Source organism: Hyperolius riggenbachi, chromosome 1 (assembly GCF_040937935.1).
Source record: "Hyperolius riggenbachi isolate aHypRig1 chromosome 1, aHypRig1.pri, whole genome shotgun sequence".
Taxonomy (NCBI): domain Eukaryota; kingdom Metazoa; phylum Chordata; class Amphibia; order Anura; family Hyperoliidae; genus Hyperolius; species Hyperolius riggenbachi.
The window spans coordinates 596,135-612,293 of record NC_090646.1 but is presented as its reverse complement, the minus strand read 5'-3'; the positions used below and the strand labels follow the sequence as shown (position 1 = coordinate 612,293).

At 48.4% G+C, this 16,159-nt stretch overlaps 1 protein-coding gene across 2 annotated transcripts in view; it reads right to left on the bottom strand.

The window, feature by feature from the left end:
* Positions 1–3,855: 3,855 nt before the first annotated feature.
* The window catches only part of LOC137562144 (receptor-type tyrosine-protein phosphatase kappa-like), a 374,827-nt gene continuing 362,523 nt past the window's right edge, over positions 3,856–16,159 (bottom strand). For both annotated transcript variants that reach the window (XM_068273487.1, XM_068273479.1), the window contains exon 34: positions 3,856–6,241. In XM_068273487.1, the coding sequence (XP_068129588.1) occupies positions 6,167–6,241 (75 nt within the window). In that variant the 3' untranslated portion in view covers positions 3,856–6,166. The remainder of the gene's footprint in view (positions 6,242–16,159) is intronic.

The following is a 16,159-nucleotide window of genomic DNA, read 5'->3' as shown; positions in this document are numbered from 1 at the left end:
TTCTGCAGTCCCATCTGTAGTGGCTGCTGCTTCTGCACAAGCGCCAGGCTGATGTGGCTGAGAATACTCCTGGCCACATCAGCTCGTCCTCGAGTGGTGCCTGCACAGAAGCCGCCGACCTGGGTATGGAGGGGATCGCAGAAGAGTGGCTGCTGCTTCTGCGCATGCGCCAGGCTGATGTGGCTGAAAATACTCCTGGCCACGTCAGCTCGTCCTCGAGTGGTGCCTGCACAGAAGCCACCGACCTGGATATGGAGGGGATCACAGAAGAGCGGCTGCTGCTTCTGCGCATGCGCCAGGCTGATGTGGCTGAAAATACTCCTGGCCACGTCAGCTCGTCCTCGAGCGGTGCCTGCACAGAAGTCACCGACCCGGGTATGGAAGGGATCACAGAAGAGCGGCTGCTGCTTCTGCGCATGCGCCAGGCTGATGTGGCTGAAAATACTCCTGGCCACGTCAGCTCGTCCTCGAGCGGTGCCTGCACAGAAGCCACCGACCTGGGTATGGAGGGGATCACAGAAGAGCGGCTGCTGCTTCTGCGCATGCGCCTGGCTGATGTGGCTGAAAATACTCCTGGCCACGTCAGCTCGTCCTCGAGTGGTGCCTGCACAGAAGCCACCGACCTGGGTATGGAGGGGATCGCAGAAGAGCGGCTGCCAGGGGAGCTGGGACGAGAGACCCAGACACTTCACAGGCTAGAGGGAGCCCCAGGTAAGTAGATCAGCATTTATTTATTTTACTCATATTTATCCTTGAGGCCGGTTTCAGACTAGAGATTGACAGCAGTGGAGCGGTGTGGTTCCGCCGCACCTCCAAAAACAGGCCTTCAGGGATTACCGTGTTAATACACACTAATCCCCTTCTGGCCGACAGGCAAACAGGAAGTGACGCTCACTTGCACTTACTTCCTGTTTCGTAAATATGGAAGTGTGCAGAAGCATATTGTAAAAATATACTTCAACGCATGTGCGCCCGCAACGCTGCCGCCAACATTTTAAAAAGCCATGCTTTGCTATAGACTTACATGACTTCTGGTCTGACGCAGATCACTGCAGGTTTTCGCAGGATCCGCGCGGCGACGTAGGTATGCAATTGCATTAGATAGGGCACTTCTGGTGCTGCGTACTGCAATGTGGGTAGTATGAACTCCCCCATAGATTAGCATTAGGCTGCGGTGGGATGCAGTAAATTTACCGCACTGCCCCAGTGTGAGGGTACATACGAAAATGGCGCCTGCTAATAATGGCGCATGGTGATGCCGCTAATCCATCTTCCGCTTATTGTTAGTTAACATTAACACTAAATCGTTAATTACCATTTTAAAAGCGTCTGCTCAAAAACGTTAACTAATGTTTATATTGATATGAATAACTTTACGCTCTGAATAAAAATCTTTATTTAAAGTTATTATTTTTTACTTGACTAATTGCTATTTTTTATTTTCAAATCATTTTAACATTGTTTATAGTTAATGAACCTTAACGGTATGCTTTGCAATTAAAATTGAATTACTAAAAATAAAATATAATTTTGTATTAAATATTACATTCGAATTGAATTAATTTAAAGTACTTGCACTAAAGTTAGTCTAAGTTATGCCACAACGTATTTCGTTATTTAATGATTTAAAACAACGCTCACCGATCCACAATCACAAGGGTTATATTTTCATTTCATTATAAAAATGTATATTTAGATATAAACACATCACAGTATATTCATTTGTAGTTATATTTACAATGTAATGCAGTGCTCAGTCCCATCCTGCCAAGTGTATTAGAGTTATTTAACGTTAAGAGTCCTGTACACTACAGGTACAAATTAGCTAACGTTATTAACGTTAAGATTTTTTTTTTAACCTCCAATCCTGCACAGTCACAGTGTATTAATGTTAGTTAACGTTCACACTACTGAACATTACTTGCACAAAGTTGATAACGTTAATAACAATATTGGCTTTTTAAATCCTTAATCTGAGACATCTTTAGAATTTTTAACAGTATTACATTAAATCCATTCACCGTTTTGCAGTTAAATAACGTCTGCTGTTTGGCATATGTAGGGTGCTATTGATAAATAACGTCTGCTGTTTGGCATATGTAGGGTGCTATTGATAAATAACGTCTGCTGTTTGGCATATGTAGGGTGCTATTGATAAATAACGTCTGCTGTTTGGCATATGTAGGGTGCTATTGATAAATAACGTCTGCTGTTTGGCATATGTAGGGCGCTATTGATAAATAACGTCTGCTGTTTGGCATATGTAGGGCGCTATTGATAAATAACGTCTGCTGTTTGGCATATGTAGGGTGCTATTGATAAATAACGTCTGCTGTTTGGCATATGTAGGGCGCTATTGATAAATAACGTCTGCTGTTTGGCATATGTAGGGCGCTATTGATAAATAACGTCTGCTGTTTGGCATATGTAGGGTGCTATTGATAAATAACGTCTGCTGTTTGGCATATGAACGGTGCTATTGATAAATAACGTCTGCTGTTTGGCATATGTAGGGTGCTATTGATAAATAACGTCTGCTGTTTGGCATATGTAGGGTGCTATTGATAAATAACGTCTGCTGTTTGGCATATGTAGGGCGCTATTGATAAATAACGTCTGCTGTTTGACATATGTAGGGCGCTATTGATAAATAACGTCTGCTGTTTGGCATATGTAGGGCGCTATTGATAAATAACGTCTGCTGTTTGACATATGTAGGGCGCTATTGATAAATAACGTCTGCTGTTTGGCATATGTAGGGTGCTATTGATAAATAACGTCTGCTGTTTGGCATATGTAGGGCGCTATTGATAAATAACGTCTGCTGTTTGGCATATGTAGGGTGCTATTGATAAATAACGTCTGCTGTTTGGCTTATGAACGGTGCTATTGATAAATAACGTCGGTGTGCGCCGTCTTTCTTCCTTTTTCTCCATGCGCCATTATTATGCAGTACTATCATTAAATAGCCTTAAAGAAAACCTGAACTGAAAATTAAAAGTCAAAATAAGCATACACAAGTCATACTTACCTTCCATGTAGTCTACTCCTCAGTGTCTTTCTCCTCTCCCGCGTCCTGTTTGTTCACTGTGATCAAGGGACTTTTCCGTCCTCCATTTTGAAAATGGCCATTACCCATAATAGCTTTCTGGTCAACACACTGTTACACTGTAACATCGCCCACTTGAGCCATAGGGAAACATGGATATTACCTGGTACATCAGTTGTCCTCTCAGCTATAACTGACAGCAACTGATATTTTACTGACAGCAACTGATATATTTCAGATCTGACAAAATATTGTCAGAACTGGAAGGGATCATTGTCAGAAGAAAATGGTGAGCTTCTGAGAGGAACTGATGGCAAGGTAACCATGTAATGTTCATTTGAAGTTACCTCATGTGTTTATTTTAAATATTTTTACTCAGTACAGGTTCTCTTTAAGCATATGTTTTCAATGCGGCGCCATTTTAAAGCATAGGCGCTGTGCGCCATTATTCTCTGATCCACAGTGTGTAAGGGCCCTTAAGGTGCTCACCCTGGTGGGCGGGGCGTGACACACAAAGTCCAGCTTAATTGGTGATGTCATTGGTCACGCATGTGTGATCGCTCACAATCAATGTATAAGACTAACTGCTTCCACACACGTACAATGTGCTCAGATATACGATTGCACTGTTAGTGGCTTCAGCTGGGGACTGGGTGACTCTGGATTTAATCCAAGTATAAGTAACATATACTCTATCATATCTGCCAATTATCTGAGAATATACAAGACAGCGTAATAAGACAACAATATCATCATTCAGCACCATGTGTTACAGATACAATAATAACAGCATTAGAGAAGTTACATCGCATTACAAAGATGATTTATTTACATACAGTAAAGGTGATACAATGCATCTGTGGCAGAACATACATATGATGAGATTCATCCACAACATGCCAGAGACTGTTTACAGTAATGTGAGCTGCTATCAGAGGGGTGGAGACAGGACGATATTAGATTACTGTGGGGACAATTATGGGAAACTCAGTAGAAGTAGTTGCTGTTGGTGAAAACTGCTTGTTAAAGTGATCAGCAGTGACAGAGACATTGGCTGAAGAGTATTGCATAAAGATTCGTTTTCTGGCTAAATTTGGATTTTGCCCCGCCCATTGTACACGCCTCTCCAGGCTTTTGATTGGTCCTTACTGTGACAGGGGCATTGCTGACAACTGTCATTATTATATCACAGCCTCCACAGCTGAAGATATCTGGGGCAGGGTGTAACAATAACACCTGCAGCTCCCGCTGTCACAGGGGGGCCCGGGGATGGGAAGGCCCACTCCAGTACATAATGCAAAGCAGCAGCCGAGCGTTATACCTTACCTGCTACCAGCTATAGGACAGGTCCTCTTCACTCCAGCTTATGCACTGAAGAGGAATGAAGAGGCCCTGTCCTGTCTCCGCAGCAGGTAATGTATAATGCTCTGCTGCTGCTCTGAATGGGTACAATCCCTAGCTTAGGAGACAATGCAGGAGCATTTTATGGCACAATTCAATATAATTTGTCTGTAATGACAGGAGGATTCCGCTGTCCCCAGACTGGACATTAAACAGGAGTTAAGCTGCGTACCCACCTGGCGAATATTAAACTGCTCCATTGTGCTACTCTGTAGAAGTGTATGTGGGGCAGGGATCAGACTACCCATGGTCACTATAGTTACGCCACTAAGTTTAAGACTGCTCAATAAATGTTATATCTTAATAAACAGTTTGGCCCGTGACTTAGACTATGTTTTAGATTTTGGCCCGTTACATGATTGAGTTTGACACCCCTGCGGCCTACACTGTGGACAATAGCAGCAGGGAGGCCAGAGAGGCATGCAGGTGCCCATCTTGCTAGGGTACCAGTAACTAGTTGCTAGTAACAAAAACACCCGATCTGAAGGATGGAGCCCTTTATCGGAGGCAGTGAAGTAGTGGTTGGGATCCCATTACAGCTCGGGGCCCCGCTGTGGTTGCTGGAGACGCTCCCCTGTAGTTATGCCCCTGACGAGCCTGAAGTGATGAAATCCAGGAGAGCACAAAGAGTTGGACTGGTTGGACTGAAGTAAACAGCTGAGGAATGAAGAACAATAAGACAACGCGTGGCCAGTAATCCAGTCCAGCCACTCCTGAGAGTCTCTGTCCAACCAGCCCATCTACACTGTCAGCCAGATACAACGATGTTCATGAATAAGACAAGGCGTGGCCGGTAATACAGTCCAGCCACTCCTGAGAGTCTCTGTCCAGCCAGCCCATCTACACTGTCAGCCAGATATAACGATGTTCATGAATAAGACAAGGCGTGGCCAGTAATCCAGTCCAGCCACTCCTGAGAGTCTCTGTCCAGCCAGCCCCTCTACACTGTCAGCCAGATATAACGATGTTCATGAATAAGACAAGGCCTGGCCGGTAATCCAGTCCAGTCACTTCTGAGGGTCTCTGTCCAACCAGCCCATCTACATTGTCAGCCAGATATAAGGATGTTCATGAGTAAGACAAGGCGTGGCCAGTAATCCAGTCCAGTCACATCTGAGGGTCTCTGTCCAACCAGCCCATCTACACTGTCAGCCAGATATAACGATGTTCATGAGAAATGTCTCCTCACTATAGGGAACATTCTAGCTGGGTGAACTCTGGGGAACTGTGTAATGGTTTCATTCTGCATGATATTGCATGAAATTACCATGAAATTAGCATAGCCCCAGAATAATTTCCATCTCATTGCTGCTGTGTGAATGACAAATCACAAGAGACCTCTAAGATCTTGCCTCCATGCTGGATAACCCATAGTCCTCTGGCTTGGATTCCTCCTGATATCCCTGGTCCCTGACAACATGGATAGCAGGAAGTCTGCAGGACCTCAGCATTCCTTGGTTACACAGGTCAGGCCATGTTTACATTACAAGTACCATAATGCCATTTTACTGGAACTTGTGGTGGTGCAAGCTCCTCCTCCATCATTAACCCCTCATAAACTCCATCCATCCTTCCCAGAGGTCCTGTTGATCCTCTGGACCCATGGGCAGCAGTTGGCCGAGGCATCTGGCTGTTGGTCTTCCAGTCCTGGAGTCTGGCTCCTCTGGCGTTGGCCATGCCCAACCTGGGAGGAGGACGCTGTGTCAGGACTGGTCACTATTTGAAGTTCCCGTAAGTTTCAAATGAGTCCAGATAAGTCTGGGCCAGCGTGTAGCAGAGTAAGTACTGTTCCTGCAGAGAGAGAGAGAAAGGGGGTCATTCATTATAAATCCAGCAATCCTGCAGGACATGGTCTGGAATGCAAGCTGAGAGGCTATGCCCCCCTAAGCAATATTTCAGACTGGTGGAGAAGGAGAGCAATGGGCTTCACTATTTGTTTTCTCAATGACTGACGATGAATGGAATGGTGAAGATCTCACTGCTCTCTGCTACCCTATTACAGAGATCTTCCCACCCTACCATGGAAAGTTATAGGAAACTTCTCCACAGCCATTAACACGTATGGCAAAAAAAGGGTGCCCAGGAAAACTGATAGTAGAATATTGGCAAACCCTTCTTCCCACACAGTCAACCTTAACCATCCCTGCCGCTGCAATCCTCCCCCCCCCTCCCCCCCCCCCCACACATGCTAACCTTCACCATCCCTGCTGCTGCAATCCCCCCCCCCACACACACACATGCTAACCTTAACCATCCCTGCCGCTGCAATCCTCCCCCCCTCCCCCCCCCCACACATGCTAACCTTAACCCTCCCTGCTGCTGCAATCCCCCCCCCCACACATGCTAACCTTAACCATCCCTGCCGCTGCAAACCCCCCCACACACACACACACACAACTAACCTTAACCAACCCCGTCGCTGCAACCCTCCCATGCCGAACCTAAACCATACCTACCTCAGGTCTAACGTGAACCATGCCTGCCGCCACAACCCCCCCCCCCCCCCCCCCACACACGCTAACGTTGACTGTCCCCACCACCACAACCCCCCACATCGAACCTTTATACTTACTCTCACACAGCTGCTTTCACTGTCCCCACAACCCCTCACACCTAATCTTAACCATTCCTCCCACACGGGTAACCTTAACCATTCCCGTCACCGCAACCCACGCCTAACCTTAACCATCCCCAAGCTGCAACCCCCACTATGCCTAGCCTTAATCCTTCCTCCCTCATGGCTAACCTTAACCACTTAAGCCCAACTGGACGAGATTTCTCGTCCAGTTGGGCTGCGCGCACTCCCACGGGTAGCGCGCGCTCCCGCGGGCCCCCCCGTGCGCGCCCCCGCTGCTGGCCGCTAGCCCACCGATCAGTGAAAGGGATTATAAATCCCTTTCGCTGATCGGACCCCCCCGGAGAAAGGCCGACAGCGTCTCTTCAGATGCTGCGGCTTTTCTGAGCTCTGGGCTCCTTTCTTCTGCCTGGGAGCGAGATCGATCGCTCCCAGGACTTTTTGATTCTGGCCATCTTGTGGCCAAATAGCAAATTACACCTGAAAAAAAAAATTTTCAAATTAAACATATAAATATATTAAAAAAAACCCTGTTTACCTCCCACACCAAAAATACCCACATACAAGTTTAAATTAAAAAAAAAAAAAAAAAAATTACAATAATAAAAAAAAAAAAAAAACATAAATAGTTACCTAAGGGTCTGAACTTTTTAAATATGCATGTCAAAGGAGTATATCAATATGATTTAATAAATTATGGGCTTCTAAACAGTGATGGACGCAAAACGGAAAAAATGCACCTTTATTTCCAAATAAAATATTGTCGCCATACATTGTGATAGGGACATAATTTTAATGGTGAAATACCCGGGGCATATGGGCAAATACAATACGTGAGTTTTAATTATGGAGGCGTGTATTATTTTAAAACTATAATGGCTGAAAACTGAGAAATAATGAATTTTTTCCATTTTTTTCTTATTCTTCCTGTTAAAATGCATTTACAGTGAAGTGGCTCTTAGCAAAATATACCACCCACAGAAAGCCTAATTGGTGGCGGAAAAAACAAGATATAGATCAATTAATTGTGATGAGTAGTGATAAAGTTATTGGCAAATGAATGGGGGGTGAAAGTTGTTCGGATGTAAAAAAATTTCAACCCTTCGGGCTTAAGTGGTTAAAGAGAACCCGAGGTGGGCTCAAAAAATGTCAAAAATAGTAGGCTACAATATCCTTGGGGCTAAGCGGATCAGGTAGCTGCAAAAACCGATGCTCCCTGCAGCTCCTGTGGTCCGCAATGGCCCACTTTCATGACTTCTGGGTCATGACGCTGCATTAAGAGACTGTGTTGTCTCTCATAGTATGCAGGGAGGAGGGGGAGCGGCAGGAGGCGCAGCCAGGGAGAGAGTGCTGCCCAATGGCAGCTCAGGAAACCCTGCAGGAACACCCCTGGCGGGTATGTTGAACAGGGAATTCCTCTCCCCTGTGTTTACCTCTGAGTTGGCGACAAATATTGTCGCTAATCTTGGGGGGCTATAGCTCGGTGGTGGTGGTGGGGGGGGGGAGAGAGCGCTGGTTGGGGGACCCATGTCATTAGAACATGTCTCTTGTGTCCCATCTGTTCCCCGAAGATCCACCTCACATTCTCTTTATTCATCCCCACTGCCGGTAAAAGAGAAACGCAAAAAGAGTACATTTTTCGGGTGCCACCAAAGGGGCCCATTGTATGTATCGGTAAGGAGGGAAAATTTGGGCATCCCCAACTCCCGTTATTTATTGGGTGCCAAAATTTTCCCTCCTTACCGACACATACAATGGGTGCCTATGGCAGCGCTCAAACTTCTGCCCCTAGCGAGTGCACACATTTCCTGCTTCCAGTATTTCCTCAGACCTCATGCAAGTCACCACATTACAGCACTGCTGCTTACTAGTGTCCTTCAGCTCGGAGTCTGTCTGGCCAAGTCACCACATTACTGCACTGCTGCTTACTAGTGTCCTTCAGCTCGGAGTCTGTCTGGCCAAGTCACCACATTACTGCACTGCTGCTTACTAGTGTCCTTCAGCTCAGAGTCTGTCTGGCCAAGTCACCACATTACTGCACTGCTGCTTACTAGTGTCCTTCAGCTCGGAGTCTGTCTGACCAAGTCACCACATTACTGCACTGCTGCTTACTAGTGTCCTTCAGCTCAGAGTCTGTCTGGCCAAGTCACCACATTACTGCACTGCTGCTTACTAGTGTCCTTCAGCTCAGAGTCTGTCTGGCCAAGTCACCACATTACTGCACTGCTGCTTACTAGTGTCCTTCAGCTCGGAGTCTGTCTGGCCAAGTCACCACATTACTGCACTGCTGCTTACTAGTGTCCTTCAGCTCGGAGTCTGTCTGACCAAGTCACCACATTACTGCACTGCTGCTTACTAGTGTCCTTCAGCTCGGAGACAGTCTGGCCAAGTCACCACATTACAGCACTGCTGCTTACTAGTGTCCTTCAGCTCAGAGTCTGTCTGGCCAAGTCACCACATTACTGCACTGCTGCTTACTAGTGTCCTTCAGCTCAGAGTCTGTCTGGCCAAGTCACCACATTACTGCACTGCTGCTTACTAGTGTCCTTCAGCTCAGAGTCTGTCTGGCCAAGTCACCACATTACAGCACTGCTGCTTACTAGTGTCCTTCAGCTCGGAGTCTGTCTGGCCAAGTCACCACATTACTGCACTGCTGCTTACTAGTGTCCTTCAGCTCAGGGACAGTCTGGCCAAGTCACCACATTACTGCACTGCTGCTTACTAGTGTCCTTCAGCTCAGAGTCTGTCTGGCCAAGTCACCACATTACAGCACTGCTGCTTACTAGTGTCCTTCAGCTCGGAGTCTGTCTGGCCAAGTCACCACATTACTGCACTGCTGCTTACTAGTGTCCTTCAGCTCGGAGTCTGTCTGGCCAAGTCACCACATTACTGCACTGCTGCTTACTAGTGTCCTTCAGCTCAGAGTCTGTCTGGCCAAGTCACCACATTACAGCACTGCTGCTTACTAGTGTCCTTCAGCTCGGAGTCTGTCTGGCCAAGTCACCACATTACTGCAGTGCTGCTTACTAGTGTCCTTCAGCTCGGAGTCTGTCTGGCCAAGTCACCACATTACTGCACTGCTGCTTACTAGTGTCCTTCAGCTCAGAGTCTGTCTGGCCAACTCACCACATTACTGCACTGCTGCTTACTAGTGTCCTTCAGCTCGGAGTCTGTCTGGCCAACTCACCACATTACAGCACTGCTGCTTACTAGTGTCCTTCAGCACGGAGTCTGTCTGGCCAAGTCACCACATTACTGCACTGCTGCTTACTAGTGTCCTTCAGCACGGAGTCTGTCTGGCCAAGTCACCACATTACTGCACTGCTGCTTACTAGTGTCCTTCAGCACGGAGTCTGTCTGGCCAAGTCACCACATTACTGCACTGCTGCTTACTAGTGTCCTTCAGCTCAGAGTCTGTCTGGCCAAGTCACCACATTACTGCACTGCTGCTTACTAGTGTCCTTCAGCTCAGAGTCTGTCTGGCCAAGTCACCACATTACTGCACTGCTGCTTACTAGTGTCCTTCAGCACGGAGTCTGTCTGGCCAAGTCACCACATTACTGCACTGCTGCTTACTAGTGTCCTTCAGCACGGAGTCTGTCTGGCCAAGTCACCACATTACTGCACTGCTGCTTACTAGTGTCCTTCAGCACGGAGTCTGTCTGGCCAAGTCACCACATTACTGCACTGCTGCTTACTAGTGTCCTTCAGCACGGAGTCTGTCTGGCCAAGTCACCACATTACTGCACTGCTGCTTACTAGTGTCCTTCAGCTCAGAGTCTGTCTGGCCAAGTCACCACATTACTGCACTGCTGCTTACTAGTGTCCTTCAGCACGGAGTCTGTCTGGCCAAGTCACCACATTACAGCACTGCTGCTTACTAGTGTCCTTCAGCTCAGAGTCTGTCTGGCCAAGTCACCACATTACTGCACTGCTGCTTACTAGTGTCCTTCAGCTCGGAGTCTGTCTGACCAAGTCACCACATTACTGCACTGCTGCTTACTAGTGTCCTTCAGCTCGGAGTCTGTCTGGCCAAGTCACCACATTACAGCACTGCTGCTTACTAGTGTCCTTCAGCTCAGAGTCTGTCTGGCCAAGTCACCACATTACTGCACTGCTGCTTACTAGTGTCCTTCAGCACGGAGTCTGTCTGGCCAAGTCACCACATTACTGCACTGCTGCTTACTAGTGTCCTTCAGCTCGGAGTCTGTCTGGCCAAGTCACCACATTACTGCACTGGTGCTTACTAGTGTCCTTCAGCTCAGAGTCTGTCTGGCCAAGTCACCACATTACTGCACTGCTGCTTACTAGTGTCCTTCAGCTCAGAGTCTGTCTGGCCAAGTCACCACATTACTGCACTGCTGCTTACTAGTGTCCTTCAGCACGGAGTCTGTCTGGCCAAGTCACCACATTACTGCACTGCTGCTTACTAGTGTCCTTCAGCTCAGGGACAGTCTGGCCAAGTCACCACATTACTGCACTGCTGCTTACTAGTGTCCTTCAGCTCAGAGTCTGTCTGGCCAAGTCACCACATTACTGCACTGCTGCTTACTAGTGTCCTTCAGCTCAGAGTCTGTCTGGCCAAGTCACCACATTACTGCACTGCTGCTTACTAGTGTCCTTCAGCTCAGGGACAGTCTGGCCAAGTCACCACATTACTGCACTGCTGCTTACTAGTGTCCTTCAGCTCAGAGTCTGTCTGGCCAAGTCACCACATTACTGCACTGCTGCTTACTAGTGTCCTTCAGCTCGGAGTCTGTCTGGCCAAGTCACCACATTACAGCACTGCTGCTTACTAGTGTCCTTCAGCTCAGGGACAGTCTGGCCAAGTCACCACATTACTGCACTGCTGCTTACTAGTGTCCTTCAGCTCAGAGTCTGTCTGGCCAAGTCACCACATTACTGCACTGCTGCTTACTAGTGTCCTTCAGCACGGAGTCTGTCTGGCCAAGTCACCACATTACTGCACTGGTGCTTACTAGTGTCCTTCAGCTCAGAGTCTGTCTGGCCAAGTCACCACATTACTGCACTGGTGCTTACTAGTGTCCTTCAGCTCAGAGTCTGTCTGGCCAAGTCACCACATTACTGCACTGCTGCTTACTAGTGTCCTTCAGCACGGAGTCTGTCTGGCCAAGTCACCACATTACTGCACTGCTGCTTACTAGTGCCCTTCAGCACGGAGTCTGTCTGGCCAAGTCGCCACATTACTGCACTGCTGCTTACTAGTGTCCTTCAGCACGGAGTCTGTCTGGCCAAGTCACCACATTACTGCACTGCTGCTTACTAGTGTCCTTCAGCTCAGAGTCTGTCTGGCCAAGTCACCACATTACTGCACTGCTGCTTACTAGTGTCCTTCAGCTCAGAGTCTGTCTGGCCAAGTCGCCACATTACTGCACTGCTGCTTACTAGTGTCCTTCAGCTCAGAGTCTGTCTGGCCAAGTCGCCACATTACTGCACTGCTGCTTACTAGTGTCCTTCAGCTCAGAGTCTGTCTGGCCAAGTCGCCACATTACTGCACTGCTGCTTACTAGTGTCCTTCAGCACGGAGTCTGTCTGGCCAAGTCGCCACATTACTGCACTGCTGCTTACTAGTGTCCTTCAGCTCAGGGACAGTCTGGCCAAGTCACCACATTACTGCACTGCTGCTTACTAGTGTCCTTCAGCACAGAGTCTGTCTGGCCAAGTCACCACATTACTGCACTGCTGCTTACTAGTGTCCTTCAGCTCAGAGTCTGTCTGGCCAAGTCACCACATTACTGCACTGCTGCTTACTAGTGTCCTTCAGCACGGAGTCTGTCTGGCCAAGTCACCACATTACTGCACTGCTGCTTACTAGTGTCCTTCAGCTCAGAGTCTGTCTGGCCAAGTCACCACATTACTGCACTGCTGCTTACTAGTGTCCTTCAGCTCAGAGTCTGTCTGGCCAAGTCCCCACATTACTGCACTGCTGCTTACTAGTGTCCTTCAGCTCAGAGTCTGTCTGGCCAAGTCACCACATTACTGCACTGCTGCTTACTAGTGTCCTTCAGCACGGAGTCTGTCTGGCCAAGTCACCACATTACTGCACTGCTGCTTACTAGTGTCCTTCAGCTCAGAGTCTGTCTGGCCAAGTCACCACATTACTGCACTGCTGCTTACTAGTGTCCTTCAGCTCGGAATCTGTCTGGCCAAGTCACCACATTACTGCACTGCTGCTTACTAGTGTCCTTCAGCATGGAGTCTGTCTGGCCAAGTCACCACATTACAGCACTGCTGCTTACTAGTGTCCTTCAGCTCAGAGTCTGTCTGGCCAAGTCACCACATTACTGCACTGCTGCTTACTAGTGTCCTTCAGCTCAGAGTCTGTCTGGCCAAGTCACCACATTACTGCACTGCTGCTTACTAGTGTCCTTCAGCTCAGAGTCTGGCCAAGTCACCACATTACTGCACTGCTGCTTACTAGTGTCCTTCAGCTCGGAATCTGTCTGGCCAAGTCACCACATTACTGCACTGCTGCTTACTAGTGTCCTTCAGCTCGGAATCTGTCTGGCCAAGTCACCACATTACTGCACTGCTGCTTACTAGTGTCCTTCAGCTCAGAGTCTGTCTGGCCAAGTCGCCACATTACTGCACTGCTGCTTACTAGTGTCCTTCAGCTCAGAGTCTGTCTGGCCAAGTCACCACATTACTGCACTGCTGCTTACTAGTGTCCTTCAGCTCAGAGTCTGTCTGGCCAAGTCACCACATTACTGCACTGCTGCTTACTAGTGTCCTTCAGCTCAGAGTCTGTCTGGCCAAGTCACCACATTACTGCACTGCTGCTTACTAGTGTCCTTCAGCACAGAGTCTGTCTGGCCAAGTCACCACATTACTGCACTGCTGCTTACTAGTGTCCTTCAGCACGGAGTCTGTCTGGCCAATCACCACATTACAGCACTGCTGCTTACTAGTGTCCTTCAGCTCAGAGTCTGTCTGGCCAAGTCACCACATTACTGCACTGCTGCTTACTAGTGTCCTTCAGCTCAGAGTCTGTCTGGCCAAGTCACCACATTACTGCACTGCTGCTTACTAGTGTCCTTCAGCTCAGAGTCTGTCTGGCCAAGTCACCACATTACTGCACTGCTGCTTACTAGTGTCCTTCAGCTCAGGGACAGTCTGGCCAAGTCACCACATTACTGCACTGCTGCTTACTAGTGTCCTTCAGCTCAGAGTCTGTCTGGCCAAGTCACCACATTACTGCACTGCTGCTTACTAGTGTCCTTCAGCACGGAGTCTGTCTGGCCAAGTCACCACATTACAGCACTGCTGCTTACTAGTGTCCTTCAGCTCAGAGTCTGTCTGGCCAAGTCACCACATTACTGCACTGCTGCTTACTAGTGTCCTTCAGCACGGAGTCTGTCTGGCCAAGTCGCCACATTACTGCACTGCTGCTTACTAGTGTCCTTCAGCATGGAGTCTGTCTGGCCAAGTCACCACATTACTGCACTGCTGCTTACTAGTGTCCTTCAGCTCAGAGTCTGTCTGGCCAAGTCACCACATTACTGCACTGCTGCTTACTAGTGTCCTTCAGCACCGAGTCTGTCTGGCCAAGTCACCACATTACTGCACTGCTGCTTACTAGTGTCCTTCAGCTCAGAGTCTGTCTGGCCAAGTCACCACATTACTGCACTGCTGCTTACTAGTGTCCTTCAGCACGGAGTCTGTCTGGCCAAGTCACCACATTACTGCACTGCTGCTTACTAGTGTCCTTCAGCACGGAGTCTGTCTGGCCAAGTCACCACATTACTGCACTGCTGCTTACTAGTGTCCTTCAGCTCAGAGTCTGTCTGGCCAAGTCACCACATTACTGCACTGCTGCTTACTAGTGTCCTTCAGCTCAGAGTCTGTCTGGCCAAGTCACCACATTACTGCACTGCTGCTTACTAGTGTCCTTCAGCTCAGAGTCTGTCTGGCCAAGTCACCACATTACTGCACTGCTGCTTACTAGTGTCCTTCAGCTCGGAGTCTGTCTGACCAAGTCACCACATTACTGCACTGCTGCTTACTAGTGTCCTTCAGCTCGGAGTCTGTCTGGCCAAGTCACCACATTACAGCACTGCTGCTTACTAGTGTCCTTCAGCTCGGAGTCTGTCTGGCCAAGTCACCACATTACTGCACTGCTGCTTACTAGTGTCCTTCAGCTCAGGGACAGTCTGGCCAAGTCACCACATTACTGCACTGCTGCTTACTAGTGTCCTTCAGCTCAGAGTCTGTCTGGCCAAGTCACCACATTACTGCACTGCTGCTTACTAGTGTCCTTCAGCACGGAGTCTGTCTGGCCAAGTCACCACATTACTGCACTGCTGCTTACTAGTGTCCTTCAGCTCAGAGTCTGTCTGGCCAAGTCACCACATTACTGCACTGCTGCTTACTAGTGTCCTTCAGCACGGAGTCTGTCTGGCCAAGTCACCACATTACAGCACTGCTGCTTACTAGTGTCCTTCAGCTCAGGGACAGTCTGGCCAAGTCACCACATTACTGCACTGCTGCTTACTAGTGTCCTTCAGCTCAGAGTCTGTCTTGCCAAGTCACCACATTACTGCACTGCTGCTTACTAGTGTCCTTCAGCACGGAGTCTGTCTGGCCAAGTCACCACATTACTGCACTGCTGCTTACTAGTGTCCTTCAGCTCGGAGTCTGTCTGGCCAAGTCACCACATTACTGCACTGCTGCTTACTAGTGTCCTTCAGCACAGAGTCTGTCTGGCCAAGTCACCACATTACTGCACTGCTGCTTACTAGTGTCCTTCAGCACAGAGTCTGTCTGGCCAAGTCACCACATTACTGCACTGCTGCTTACTAGTGTCCTTCAGCTCAGAGTCTGTCTTGCCAAGTCACCACATTACTGCACTGCTGCTTACTAGTGTCCTTCAGCACAGAGTCTGTCTGGCCAAGTCACCACATTACTGCACTGCTGCTTACTAGTGTCCTTCAGCTCAGAGTCTGTCTGGCCAAGTCACCACATTACTGCACTGCTGCTTACTAGTGTCCTTCAGCTCAGAGTCTGTCTGGCCAAGTCACCACATTACTGCACTGCTGCTTACTAGTGTCCTTCAGCACGGAGTCTGTCTGGCCAAGTCACCACATTACATCACTGCTGCTTACTAGTGTCCTTCA